Raw genomic sequence first — 15,468 nt, forward strand, 5'->3', positions numbered from 1 at the left:
TTTGTAATATCTACCTAATATTTTATTTAAAAGACAGATTTACTTAACTGTTTTCCCATGTTGTATGTGTATTTAATTGCAATTTCTTCCTGTCCTCCCTCTTCTCCTGTTGCTTCTGATATAGGGCTGCACAGTGAACACCTTAATGCATTAAACATTTTTTTTCTCAAATGTATTCAGGATAAATTTCCAGACAGAATTACTGGGTAAAAGTGTTTTCACATGTTTAAGATATGGTATAAAGCATGGTATAAAGTTATATTCTCCCAACATTCTTCCAGTTATCTTTAGCAGACCACTTTGAGTATGTGTTACATGTAACCAAGGGACAAAGGGGACAGAGTTGTGATGCTTTCTTTATGGTTTCTCTTCAGGACATGGTGCCTGTCATAGTTGATTACTGCCTGCTGCTAGAGCGAAAGTAAGTATACATTGCCTGTCAGATTCAATTATTTTGAACCCACAGTGCCTGTTGCTTATATGGTAATTTACTGTTGTGAATTCTATGAATTTGGATATATTTTAGTTTAATTTACAGAAATGTGATTCTTTAACAATTTTCAGTGCATTTACCAGTAAAACTAACTTTTCCAAAATAGGTGGTGTGGGCGTATCATCTGTGTGTTTGTGTGGCCGGATAGTGGAGGCAAACATGGCTAACAACAAGGTAGTCCTAATAAAGATCTTAAAAGTGTATGATTCATGTCCTTTATATATGTATGTGTGTGTGTGTGTGTGTGTGTATATATATATATATATATATATATATATATATATATATCCTCTTTCATGAACTAGCATTAAAACACAGTATTACATACCACCCAAAACAGGGCAAAATTCAAATTCAGAGTGCCTCTGGAGTGTTGGTTTTTAGAGCCTTTTGTCAAGGAGAAATCAGTACATTTAAATTAACCCCTTTGCTAGTTCACAGTTTTTCACACTTAAAATAATAGCTTCCCCCATGCCAGGTATTGTTCTAAGCGCTTTACATTAATTTGTCTAATTTTGGTAATAGCGAGGTAGGTATTATTTTCAGCTCCACTTTACATAGGTGGTTCCAGAGACAGAGAGCCGTTAAATAATTTGCCAAAGCTAACTCACACTTCTTTTGAGGAGCGAAGATAGGATTCCAGTACAGGCAGTCTGGCTTCTGAGTCGTTGCTTTTAACCACTAGTTTGTTTCTGAGTGGTAGAGAACAACTGAGGACCCAGTGCAAAACCTTGTACAACCTGAGCTGATGCATGGATTGATATGCAGGTAGCCTGCATCATGCTTTAGAAAGTATGTATCAGTGAATGTTATCAAGAGGGCAGTTATTTGCTAGGTCAGACCTTTAAGTCATGAAGAACTATAGCTTCTGTTTACTTAAGTTCATTCCAGTGTTTTAGCTATGCAGTGTTATATGTAATTATCCAGTGAAATATGTTGTGTTCATGATTGGGATATTGTTGAAACATGGCTTTATGTTACACATTTTCTCTTCTATGAGGGCCTATGGGAAAAATTTCCCTCAGGTCTGAGTGCCAGAAATATGTGTACATTTCCTGAATAGTATATCACGGCTCTTAGCTTTCTAGAAAACTTAAATTATTTATACAATTTGCTGTCCATTAGCTAAAAGTATAAGGAAGTGTGGGGCTGTTATACTAGGCATTGGGTCAAACATTCCCTTTTGTGTTCTAGATGGTATGCTTTTATGCTTGCTTACTTCTCACCATACTGGCTTTCTTTTTCATCAGAAAGATCCTGTGTATGGGGTCAAATAGGCCACTCGATCAACTTTGATTCTTTGTGTCTAGGTCATCTTTCAGTCTCCTTCCATTCCAAACATGCAGTGATTAAAGGTGGATTAGATATAAAAATAGTTCAGTGTCATCACTCTCAAATGGTAGGGTTTTTGCAATTTTTTCTTAGAGTTGCCATAGACAGTCAGGCTAAAAGTACTCAATTCCCTAGGATAAATTGAAGCGGTAATTGTAAGATGTATGTAGCTTCATTCCAGTATGACATCTTTCTTCCTAAACTGCACTGTCTCTTTATGCCATCTTCTTTGATGTTTGGTTTCATTTCTCTGTAGGGTCTTCTCTTTATGTTCCCAGATTTCTGAAGTATCTGTGACCTTAAGATGGCTTTAAGGAATGCTTAGGTTGTGCATAACACAAATACAATTTTACAAAACATAATGTAGTACTCAGCTAATTTCAGGTAACTTCGTCTACTTCTAGAGTCATCACTCAGACATTCAGTCTGGCCCCCAGAAGCTTTTTATATTAATATCCTCTGGTAGAGTACATTGTTTTTATAGTTAGTCCTTTTTCACATGCTGTTTCTTGTGTGAGTCAAATTATAGACACAATACATATTCTGAATTGATTTTAACTGAGTACTATAACCAATACCCTATGATCACTGTTAGTTACTTCAGTATCATAATTCATAGAAGGCTATCCATACCCAGCAGTAATACTAATTGAACTAGTGTGTGTGTGTGTGTGTGTGTGTGTGTGTATTCCCATTCATACTTAAGAATTCTTTTATAGTGTAAAATCCTTTTACTGTGGCAGGAATTACACTTCTTTTTCTCTGTAGGACATACCGACCAATATGTTATAGACATCTTTTTTTTTTGGTTAAAATTTGGCTTTATAGTCTTTTTGTGAATTGCTTAAAATCAGAAGTGACAGGAAATTCTGTTTTTGAAGACTCGTACTTTTATTTTCATAATTTGATTTCTTTTTTATTTATTAAAATAATTTATTTTCTTTTATTTATTTTGAGAGAGAGAGCAAGCAGGGTAGGGGCAGAGAGACAGGAGAGAGAGAGAGAATCCTAAGTAGATTCTGCATTGTCAGTACAGAGCTTGATGTGGGGCTTGAACTCCTGAACTGTGCGATCATGACTTGAGCCGAAATCAAGAGTCCAACGCTTAACTGACTGAGCCCACCAGGCACCCCCATAATTTGATTTATTTCACAATTTCACTTCAGTTTGGCAGTGTATATTTTCTTTTTAGTATTAGACAAAAGATACATCTCAAGGCTTTTTGTAGGACCTTTAATGATTTGTAATTTTGCTTATGCAATAGTAGCCATAATTTCAATTTATTTTGAAAATAGATCCAGAGTTTACTTGAACTATAATCATAATTTTGAACATTGTTTAAAAATAGGTGGTATGGGGGGGGTGCCTGGGTGGCTCAATCAGTTTAGTGTCTGAGTCTTGATTTCAGCTCAGGTCATGATCTCGTGAACTGCGAGATTGAGCCCCTCCCCGGGCTCTGTGTTGACAGTGTGGAGCCTGCTTTGGATTCCCTCTCTCCCCCTCTCTCTCTGTCCCTCCTCCCTTCATGCTCGCTTGCTCTTCTCTCTCTCTGTCTCTCAGACTCTCAAAATAAATAAACATTAAAAAAAATAATAAAAATAGGTTCTATCTTATGTGAATTGTATCTCAATAAAGCCATTGTAAGACAAAACCAAACAGGTGCTGCACGTACATGATCTTGACCACTTTGAGCGTATATCACTGTAAGCCGATATCCAAAAAGAAGCCATTATTCAAATGACTTGAATTATATATAAATCTGAACCAAAAACATTTCTGTTAAATCTAAAGTGAATCTGAAGTGGTCTTTTGATAGCCAGGGTGTGTGTTTAGTCTTGTTCAACATCAGTATTATTGTTCGAGAAACAGAAAGATCTTAATTATCAAACATAGTTGAGAAACTGGATGTTTTAGATCCTGTTTTCCTGACAACTGCATGTTAATATTTTAAGCATCAAAGCTAGGGGAAAAACCTTTTCTATTTTATAACAGCTACATCGAACTATATAATTCATACCACAAAATTCGCCCTTTTTAAAGTGTACAATTCAGTAGGTTTTAGTATATTCACAGAGTTGTACAACCATCACCAGAAGTAAGCCATGCCTGGGGCGCCTGGGTGGCGCAGTCGGTTAAGCGTCTGACTTCAGCCAGGTCACGATCTCGCGGTCCGTGAGTTCGAGCCCCGCGTCAGGCTCTGGGCTGATGGCTCAGAGCCTGGAGCCTGTTTCCGGTTCTGTGTCTCCCTCTCTCTCTGCCCCTCCCCCATTCATGCTCTGTCTCTCTCTGTCCCAAAAATAAATAAACGTTGAAAAAAAAAAAAAAAAAAAGTAAGCCATGCCTTTTTTAAAGGAAATCTTTACAAACCGTGATCCTTGTATCAGAAAATAGAACATTGTGAACATAATTTCTTAAAGTTCATTTGAACTTTGTCATTACTTTTATAAATAAAGAGAGCAGCCCAAACCAACTTTGGATTCAAGTCCTACTTAAATGTAGTGGGGATTTGTTTATTTAGCTCTGGCTAGATGTGTAGTAAAGACTGGCAAGTGTTAAGGGTTGACGTTCTTGCTCTGTTTCTGACAGTCTGAGTTTGTACTTATAATCAAAGCTGAGTTCTTCTCATTTTTTAAATTGCAAAATTGATAATGCATGAAGTGAATTTGACCATTTTCTTAATCAGTTTGAAGCTATGAATGGTAAACCCCCAATAATGTCTTTAATATGAGTATTAATGTAAAGTGAAGCTACATGGAAAGACAACCTCTTTGGTCTTCTATTATTCAGAATGGATTTTGTGTTCTACTGGCTACAGAGTGGCTAAGTTTGAAGTGATAAAAAACAGTTTTAAAGTTAGGACTTCCAGGTAACAGAGTCAGCACTCTGGAGTATCATTCCTAAATATAGAAAGAAACACAGGAGCTAAACACTTTTTTTTTTTTTTTTTTGGTATGTGCTTTTCTTTCTTCCTTCTTCCCTGATTCTCTAATAAATATTCTTCCAAAATGATGAGAACATGTCTTTGTATTTGTTTTATTTTATTTTAAATGTAGAGATAGCAATAAGAGTTGCTGAGTTTTATTTTTCTTGCTTCTTTATTTATAGCCTCTGACTGGTTAAGAAAGAAATATATGGTTTTGCCATTAATCTTACGAGCAATTCATGCTGCTGTTTGTCACCTTTTATGCTCTGTTTACTGAATTTTTCACCGTTTAATTTTCCTCTCCAGGGCTTTTGGTGTTGAACTAAAATATATAATTGTCTTCCCTAGCATGTCGTTTTTAACAACGCATTACAGAGTGGAAGGGCTAGCAAATATGGCATTTTCTTTATATTCATTAGAGTTACGTGGTAACTCTTTGTAGCAGTAAAGTTTTATTAATCTCCGTGACTTTTACTTGCTTAATAATTGGTAATCACAAAAATGTGATGGACTATTGATTAAAATGAAACCAACATGAAGAATATGCAGCAAGGGGAAAACTGTTATAAAAATTACATTTGTGGATATGAGAAAAAACAATAAATGGATATGGATTTCCCTCCCAGGACATTGCAGGAACTGTTTACTGAAGAGTGGTATGTCGTTCTGGTGCATTTGTAGCCAGTTCTCTTATCATCTGCCCTCTTCCAAGACTTCAGATGAGGCAAGGGCCCCCTCCTACTGCCTCCAGAATCTTCCTTGGCCTTTTTGTGGAACTGTCATGGAAGACTACACTTGTAGATGAACCAGCTACCACTTTTCACGAGCGACATGACACACATGTAAAGAAATAACATTTCTAAAAACATTTATTTTCATTTAGTAAAAAATAAATAGTCTTAAGAGATAAATAGAACTAGCACAGTTCTTGTATTAAACAAAAAAAGGAAATGAATGAACCAGGTGAACGAAAACAAAGCAATACAATGTATGAATGGGAACATGGAAAACATTTAATTTTGCCAGTCATCAAAGAATTAAAGACAGCAATATTATTTAATTTACACTTATTAAATTATCTGGTAGTAGAATCAAACACAATTGTCTGGTGAAAGTGTATAATTTTACATTGCTGGTGGCAGCGTAAATTGGTGCTATGATACTTTTTGAAGATGATTTAGTAATTTCAAATACCACAAGATTTTTCTTGTTTAATTTTTTTAAGTGTTTATTTATTTTTGAAGGAGAGAGAGACAGAACGTGAGTGGGGGAGGAGCAGAGAGGGAGGGAGACACAGAATCCGAAGCAGGCTCCAGGCTCTGAGTTGTCAGCCCAGAGCCCACAGTGGGCTCGAACTCACGAACCGTGAGATTGTGACGTGAGCCGAAGTCAGATGCTTAACCAACTGAGCCACCCAGGTGCCCCACCACAAAATTTTTCATATCTTTTGATTTAAGATAAATTTCTAAAAGTAGAATGACTAAGGAATTAAATCCCCCAGATGGGAAAGAGTGTATATGTAGATGTTCATTGTGTTATCATTCATGATAGTAAAATACTGGAAGTAAGTACAGGAATACTTAGGTAAATTCTAATATTTCAGCATGTTGAAACATTGTGAGTGAGACAAAATGGTAAATTTAAGGGTAGGTAGCATCATAGAATGATGTGTATTATATAATGTTGCATGAAAGAATTTGGAATTATATCTACAATGAGTATAACTCTAAAATTATTCATGGACTACTTGCAGAAGAAATATGAAATAAATAAAGTATAATTATTGAGTGTGGTGGCATTTAGATTAATGAAAAAATTTTGTTTCTGCAATAAAATAAATTCCAGATATATTTTTAAAATAGTGAATATTTTCTTCTTCCTTTCTTATCAGTAATCCCTGCCTAAACCCTTTGGGAATCAAGGGGTAAGAGCTAGATCAGGAAACATATTGGCTTTGTATATGAGCTGGGAATATTTAGACACCAGGAAAGGGGAAAGGATAAATTAGGAATAGTCCTGTTTTGAGTAATTTCTGCACCCAACATGGGTCTCAAACTCATGACCCCAGGATCAAGTGTTGCATGCTCTGCCGAGCCAGCCAGGCACCCTTAGGAATAGTCCTTTTTCATATTTTTTCTACTCTATCATGTTTACTTTATTACCCACTGCCATATCACCATTGCTTTAAGAAGCAGTGTGCCATAATAGACTCGACACAGGATTTAGGTCAGCAGGCTGAGTTCGAATTCTGACTCCATCACATGTTGGCTATGTGACTTATAGCAAATAATTTAACTTATTCAGCTTTTCTTGGTTGTAAAAGTATTGGGAGAATTGATTGAGACTCTTGTTGTTACTGTTTTTGTTAAGCTTGTTTTGTTAAGCTTTGTTGAAATAGGAAAACGAGGACATATAGTTAGCAGGCTGAATTTAATGGATGTTCAGAATATTTCTGAAAGTTTTTTTTTTTTTCTCTTTTACAGGGATCTTTTATTTAGCCAGATGTATGACAAATTAAGTGAGAACTCAGTGGCTAAAGGAGTGTTTTTGGAGTGCCTTGAACCATATATTTTAAGTGATAAATTGGTGGGGATGACCCCCCAGGTAATGAAAGACTTGATTGTTCATTTCCAAGATAAAAAGTTAATGGAAAATGTGGAAGCCCTCATTGTACATATGGATATCACCAGCCTAGATATTCAGCAGGTGAGTTTATACAAACTTTACTAATATATGGAATAAACAACATTCCTTTATTGATTATACTTACCTGACTGATTGGGCCTCACTGTGCCTTCTATCAACCCCAGTTGTTTACGGAGCGCTTTTGGTAAGATGTCTCTTAAACTTGTCTTTGTCAATATTTCTTAGGACTGGTCTTTAGTGAAAGCTAGGTTATGAACTCCTGCAAGCCAAGAGTCTTCTGTTTCTTTGAAATCCACCAAAGCACTGAGCATAAAGTTTACATTTGGTAGTTGCTCAATAAATGCTTATTGACTAATCCTTCTTCATCCGTTTGCTTATTCACTAGTACATTTTTCATCCTACAAGTGAATTTCAACTATGAGTACTTCCACGCAAATAATAGAATATTTTTACTTTTAAGAATATGATGCCATTTTTCAGAAAGGTACTTTATATGTCCAGTGTTCATAACTTTCATACATTGAGTTTTGAAATGCAGAACACAGTATAAGAAGCAAATTACAGGATGTCTTAGCTTGACCAGCCAGCCCATTGTTTGATAATCTACCTCCAAGTGTATCTGAGGTCTCTACAGTAAGTTTTCAGTCCTAAATTGAGGAGCATTATATATTTTGGCCTTAGACATTTCACTCTTTTTTTTTTTTTTTTTGAGACAGAGACAAAGCATGAGCAGGGGAGGGTCAGAGAGAGAGGGAGACACAGAATCCGAAGCAGGCTCCAGGCTCTGAGCCGTCAGCACAGAGCCTGATGCAGGGCTCGAACCCACAAACTGAGAGATCATGACCTGAGCTGAAGTCGGACGCCTAACCGATTGAGCCACCCAGGCGCCCCAGTCTATTTTTTTTTTTTAATGTTTATTTATATTTGAGAAAGACAGGGTGCAAGCAGAGGAGGGGAAGAGAGAGAGGGAGACACAGAATGGAAGCAGGCTCCAGGCTCTGAGCTGTGAGGACCCAGCCCTACACGGGGCTCAAACTCACAAACCACGAGATCATGACCTGAGCCGAAGTCGTCTGCTCAACTGACTGAGCCACCCAGGCGCCCCTAGACATTTCACTCTTAACTGTTCAGTTCCATATTAGCCCTAGTAATGAGCATGCCACTTCTGCAAAGGTACAAGGTCCTAATAAGTAAGCAAGCCCTATTGAGCTAAAATATGATGACTTAAAGATCTTGACCAAAAGTACTTTTTTAAAAGGTGCAAAGTCACACAGAAATGAAGGGCTTGGAGAAATAGTTATTGTTTTCTTCCTGGAAGCTCTTTATAAATGGCTGTGAGTTTGCTAAGTAAAGCCAGATACTCTTTTATGTATGCCTTTCTGTTGTGTGGGTAATTTGGCAGAGTTTTCATGTCAGATAATAGTTAAAGTGATTTGAGAGCATGTTATCAATCTAGTTTGATTTACCCATATTAGTGTAAGAGAAATTTCTCATTTCTTGTCTTCCCAATATTTTTAGCTTTTCCCCAGCACTATGTAAATATAAATATGCTCTAGTGTTTTTTATGTTAAAATAACAATTTAAAAAATCTCTTCAGTTTCCCTTCTCTTCATATCAAGCCTTCTTTCCTTCTTCCCCATAGGTTACTGCCCCATGTCACTCTTCCTAGTCATAGCTGAATGTCTTGAAAGCATCATCTAGGTTGTACTTCCATTTTTCCCACATCCTAATAACTCTTCAACCTTGCTTTTAGTGGATCAGCTATGCCCTCCATGTTCACTATATCAAGTCATATTTTTCACATTTTACTTACTCATTTGTTATTAATTCGAGGGGCATTGAGTGTAAGGCTCCGAGGATGCTTCAGTGACCCTAGTGGACAATGCTTATCCTCTCAGAGGCTTATATTTTAGCCAAAAAGTTTGACAACAAACAGATAAACCAGAAGTATAAAAAAACAAGTGTTATGTTAAAAGTCAGTCAATATGGTAGAGGATGTGAGGCTACCTTATAGATTGGTTAACTGTAGAAAATCTCCCTAAGGAAGTAACATTGAGTCTGGAATCTGACAAGAAGGAATCAGCAATGCAAAGATCTTGGAGAAGATTGTTCCAGGCAAAAGCAACAGCTAATGCAAAAAAAAAAAAAAAAAAAAAAAAGCCTCATGTTGAAGTTACAGATAAAGGGCAAATAGACTTGGAGCTTGGTTGAAACAGAGAGGTAGTCCTTTCAGGGCAAGGTCCAGATTTTTCCATTTTATTCTGAGTGCTCTGGGAAATCATTAAATGGTTTTAAGCAAGATGACTCTGGTTTACTTAGGTATAACAGAATGAAGGTGGGAGTCAAGATCAGAAGAAGTAAGATTAATTAGACACTGGTTCAGGAGGTGGTCTTGACCAGAGATGGTTGCAATGAGATGGAGAGAGATGGCCTGATTTTGGATATGTTATGGCAGTAGAATTGATTTGCTAATGAATTGGATGCAAGAGTGTGGAAGTGTGGGAAAGAGAGAATTTAAGGATGACACTTAGTTTTTTTGGCTTGAGATAAATGCAGGTAGTGATGCCTCTAAGAAGATTGGAAGACTGGATAGGTTGAAGTTTGAGAGACAAAATCAGGAGTTCTGTTTTTATTTTGAGATTGCTATTAGATATTCAGGTGAAGATACCAAGTAAGTGGTTGGATATATGGATCAGAGGGGAGGTAGGGCTAAAGCCGTAAATGTGTTAATCATCAGTACAGAGATGTATGATCACAGCACTGGCTCATAGGGTGGTTAGTGAGAGAAGAGAAGAGGTCCCAGAACCTGCCTCAGTCTCAAGACTCCCCCATGACACCTCACCTCTGTTTTTCCTCTTAATTCTCTGATTGGTCCTTATCATTCTCCTTTGCCAACCTCTGCTCTTCTAACAGCCCTCTTCCCTTGTCCGTCGGGAGTGTAACTCTCATAGGAACAGAATATAAAGTACTATACACTGCAGGTCACCACTGTTCCTCTTCTGAATATTTTCACAGATCAGTTCTCTCCATCCTTAAACACTTCAAGCTTCTTTCTTCCGTAGACCTTCATCCTTACTGCTTCAGCCCACATAGTCCCTAGAGTTCATCTCTGCTTTTGCCTCTCATTATATGCATCCTTTAGGTCCTAAGTTAAATATTGCTTCCTCAGGGATGACCTTCTGAATACTCTAGAGCACGTCAGGTTGCTTTGTAACACATCACATTTGTAAATGAATTATTTGTGTAATTGAGTAACTTCCCCAGGTGTAACTCACATATCATTTTCTGCCCCTCCCTTCTTTTGTTAAGTGTCCAAGATGAACAGTAGTTCTGTAAGGGTAGAGACTAAGTTGAGATTTGTCTGATCTATCACTGTATCTCTGATGCCTAGGAGTGGGCCTGAATGAATATAAGTGTTCAGTAAATAATTTGTAGAGCTATTGACCAAGGGCAAAATGAGTATGGAAAGGGGGAGGATGGAGAGAAAAATAGACATTGGGGATGTTTGAAAGTAGCCATTGTACAATTAAAAGTAGTATTGAACCTACAACAGCTGTTACCCTGACACTGTGTTTGAGTACTGTTGATCCTTGAACAACAGGATTTTGAACTACACAGGTATATTTATATGCGGAATTTTTTCAATAAATGCAAGCACAGTACTGTAAATGTATCTCCTCTTTATAATTTTATTAATAACATATTTTCTCTATCTTTATTGTAAGAATACAGAATATAACACACGTAACATATGAAATAGGTGTTACTTGACTATGTTATCAATAAGGCTTCTGGTCAACTGTAGGCTATTCGTAGTTGAGTTGTGGGGGAGTCAAAAGTTATATATGGGTTTTTGTGTGGGGGTGAGGAGGGGTTAGCGCCCCTAACCTCCACATTGTTCAAGGGTCAACTGTACTTCAGTTTTCTTCAGAGAAGGACTAAGATAGATTAGGGAAGAGTATTTAAGATCTTCTCCATTGTTAAAGCTTTAAGGAAAATAATTGGTGAGACAACTCTTCTTTTTACAGGTAGTTCTCATGTGTTGGGAAAATCGTCTGTATGATGCTATGATCTATGTTTACAACAGAGGCATGAATGAATTTATTAGTCCAATGGAGGTAAGATATTTCCTAACTTGGACACATATTTGTCTATGAATGGCCTTTTTCCTGTTCATTTACTTTGAATAGATTCTGTTTTCATCCAATCATTGTTTAATTTCTTGTAGATATATTATTAGACTTGCACCCATTTTAGCTTGGGGCGTTAGGTGACCTTGAATTTCATACCTTCTGCCATTGCTTTCTTTTTTGTCTGCATAAATAGGTATTTAAATCCCAGGGAGCAATAGATAAAAGTAATGCCTGCCTGTTAGACTAAGTTGGTTTGTTTGTTTAAGAATTTTTGATATTATAGTAAGTTTTCCAAAAGGTATAAAATATTCATATACTTTGTGTAGTAAATGTACTATTAAGAAATATTATTTGTAGATATATTGTGCTGGGGGAAGGTCCTGATAATGGTGGAATATCTTTATTTGTTAATTGCTAATTTGTTGCTTTTTCCAGTTTAGCACTTACAGCATGCATTATAATTTATTCTCCTAATCACTAAAAAGCATTTGGTCTTATTTTAAAAAGAACCAAATGCCGTATCCACTTTGTTATTTGCCTTAAATTGAGGACAGAATTGTAGATAATGGATTGTGGATATAGGTAGCACCCTGCCAGCCCATTGTTTTATTACAATGACTAATTACCTGGCTTAGAAGAGCCAGGCATCTGTGGAAGGCATCCAGTCAACCTTTTTTTTTTTTTTTTGCATATTTAATGGCTATCCAAAACTGTCTTCGGTATTGCTAAGTCAGCAGTTGTCTTGTGATATTTCATGCTTTCTTAAACACCCTTAGCTTTGTAGGTAGGTGAATATTACTCTAATTCAAAACACCTCCAGTTTTGGTTGTCCCTGTCTTCTCTTGGTCAGTTTCCAAAATGTGCCACAGCCCTCTTCCCCTGGTTTTGACCCTGATTGTCTGTGTGTCTAGTAAGGATTTTTTACACTTGAACATCTCTCAGCTGCTTTCCTCCAAAGTCCAGTACTTCCCTGGAAAGAACTGTCAGCTGGCTCCTCAGTGAGATCCAGGACCTCCCTACATGCAAAAAATGTTTTGTCTCACTCTTAAACCACAGTTAGGAAGAATTAATGCAGTTTCTGTGGGATGCTCCAGTTGGATGGTCCGCGGAGAGAAAGCCCCGAGAAATTCCCAGAGAATCCGGGGAGAGCTCCAGGCCATCAGAGGGTCTCATTTGGGCCACCAAATGTTGGACATCCCAGTTGCAAATGTGGGGCGCTCTGATCACATGGGGGCTGGTGGCACAGGTGGTGAAAGAATTCACCCAAGGCAGAAAGAGAGAGAAAAGTTTACTGAATACACCGTAAAGGTGTGGAAGGCAGGCAGGACAGCAAAGGAGAGACAGCAAAGGCAGTCGTGAGCGGCCGCAGTTACAGGGTCGAGTCAGGGAATATGGGAAAAATGGAATTTTCTCTTCTTTGGTAATCTTAGGAACTGTGCGTGGTTATAATTGGTCAGTTAGGGACTGTGGCTATTTTGAGGTGGGCCGCTTAATGAACCTATTTGAATTTCCTGTTTGCTTTCAGCTCCTTGGTCTTGGTTGCCGTGGGCCCTTTTACCTTGATCAGGTTTCCATTGCCCAAGCCCGTTCTCTAAAAGCGGCCTCTACAATTTCTGCCTTCTCTCAAAATAATCCTTAGAAACAGATTCTAATTTGATATATTCTATGGTGATAAAAATGATTGCTGGGTTTTTGTTATTGTTGCATTTTAAATTTTAGTTTTGTATGTGTGTGTTTTAATCCTTAAAATCTGGTTTGCATTTATATCTACGCATCTCAGATGGGCTGTGGGCTATTAAGGTTGCCTTGTTTTGTGTTAAGAGAGGTTTTCAAGTTTAATGGTTTTCAGAAAGAGCTTGGTATTTGTTATTAAATAGTCATTTGGAGAGTTTAGCAATGGGAGGTTAGGTAGGTGTGTTCTGTGATTCTGTATTTGTAACTTTCTGCTCACAAGGAAATCACTTGTCATTATTTGAAGTTTAATTATTTTAGTACTTAAAGAGGTCTAAATTAAAAGGTCTCCTGCCTCTTGAGAATTTCTAGATTTTCTGGAATGACAGTGTCATCATATTTGAGATGACTACCAGGGTCTCTGAAATCTTTCCTTAGTTGTAGCTGTGGCTGCTTCTGAGGTAAAAGTAGTGCCTTGTGTTGGGAGGGAAAGCACTTCCTCTAGGAATTTAGGTCTCAGTGCGGGGAGGAGGGCTGCAGATTAGTTGACAAAAGACAGATTAACAGGAGAAAAGGAAAGGTTTATTCACACAAGTACTGGGAGCACTTAGTAATGAGGACTTTACTGACTGGCCGGAACTAAAGGTTTATACACCTGTTTAACAAAATGTTGGTTAGCGGGGAGGGAGGGATTTAGGGCCTTTCTAGGAAAATAAGGATTTTTTTTTTTTTTTTTTGGCTAATGAACAGTTTTATTTGCAGTTCCCAGTTCTAAGAGCCTGTCCTCTCCCAAACAGGAAACTCCCTATGAGGAAGGCCAATGTAGTTTTATCATTAATCTTACTGTGTTTTCAGAGGCTGTGTTTAAATTTAGATAATGTTTCCTTTTGTGTCTGCTGTTCTGATGTTTTCAGTTTAAAATAATCTTCATTGCCATTTTGGTGGGCTATTAATCCCTTCACTTTTTTTTTTTAATCATTTTGAGGAACCTAAGGATATTTATATCAGAAATTACAACTCAACAAACACCTTCACCTAACTGGTATTTACTAAATGGTTTCTTTCAGTGAGGAATATGATAACAGTTGTTTCCTAGTGATTCTTCAATAATAGTTTGTGTCCACCTTAAAAGTATTTGTATTTAATCCCAGTAGCAAATAACTGATTTATTCAGAGAAAGGTGATTAATAGTATAAGATTCTTGATTGTTTTTTGAAAATATAATTTTTTAAAAATGATGGTGATTGTTTTATTTTTAATTTTAATGCAGAAACTTTTCAGAGTCATTTCTCCTCCTCTGAATGCAGGAAGAACACTAACAGGTATTACTTTTCTAAGTCTTCATTTTTTTCTCCTTTTTCTATTTTAAGATATTTAAATTTCATAAAATTCAATTTTATGTGTGCAGTGTGAATTTTGATAATCATATGTAATTATATGATCACCACCATAATCAAACGGTAGAAGGAGCTAGAGTTCCTTCACACTAAAAAGTTTCCTCCTACCCGTGGTACTCAAGCTTTTCCTCCAGGCTGACCTCCATGCAATCACTGATGTACTTTCTGTCACTACATTTCTTGTAAGTGGAGTCATACAGTAGGTGATCTTTGGTGTTTTATTTCTTTCACTTAGCTTTATTTCTTCACTTTTACTTCACTTGTTTGTAGAGATACATCCATCTTGTTGCATGTGTTAATATTTTGTTCACTTTTACTTCTGAGTCGTATTTCATGGGTTGGATATACTGTCATTTGTTTATTCACCAGATGATGGACATTTGAGTTGCTTACAATTTGGAGCTGTTCTAAGTAATGCTGCTACATTAGTGAACAAGTTTTGTTTCTAATTAAACTTTTTTTATGAGGAAATTATAGAATCACGTGCAGTTGAAAGAAATAACACAAGAGATCATGTATTCTCTTTACCCAATTTCCCCCAGTGATAACACCTTGCAAAACAAAAGCACAATGTCAAAACTGGATATTCACACTGATAAAGTAGAGATACAGTTTTATTAAGCACAGGTATCCCTTATATTGCCTTTTCCCCCCATCACCCTTAGATATGAATAAGTTTTTGTGTGGGCAAGCTCCCAACCTATTTTGTCCCCTCAAGTGGCCATTAGGTTGCTGATTTGTACAAGGCTTTTGGTTTTCAGAGCTCTGGTAAAGCTGGGGAAAGGGAGATGGGACTAGGTAAAGTTAAAATGCCACAAAGCTCACAGAAATGAAGAATGCCTTTGATGGGCTCGTTAATAGACTGGACATAGC

The 15,468-nt window shown here is 37.0% G+C and overlaps 1 protein-coding gene across 1 annotated transcript in view; it reads left to right on the top strand.

The window, feature by feature from the left end:
- VPS8 (VPS8 subunit of CORVET complex) overlaps window positions 1-15,468 on the top strand; it is a 247,992-nt gene that overhangs the window by 77,775 nt on the left and 154,749 nt on the right. Inside the window, 4 exon segments of the mRNA XM_030328374.1 lie at window positions 375-421; window positions 7,232-7,454; window positions 11,423-11,512; window positions 14,469-14,520. Coding sequence (XP_030184234.1) covers window positions 375-421; window positions 7,232-7,454; window positions 11,423-11,512; window positions 14,469-14,520 — 412 coding nt within the window.

This window comes from Lynx canadensis, chromosome C2, assembly GCF_007474595.2.
Source record: "Lynx canadensis isolate LIC74 chromosome C2, mLynCan4.pri.v2, whole genome shotgun sequence".
Classification (NCBI taxonomy): domain Eukaryota; kingdom Metazoa; phylum Chordata; class Mammalia; order Carnivora; family Felidae; genus Lynx; species Lynx canadensis.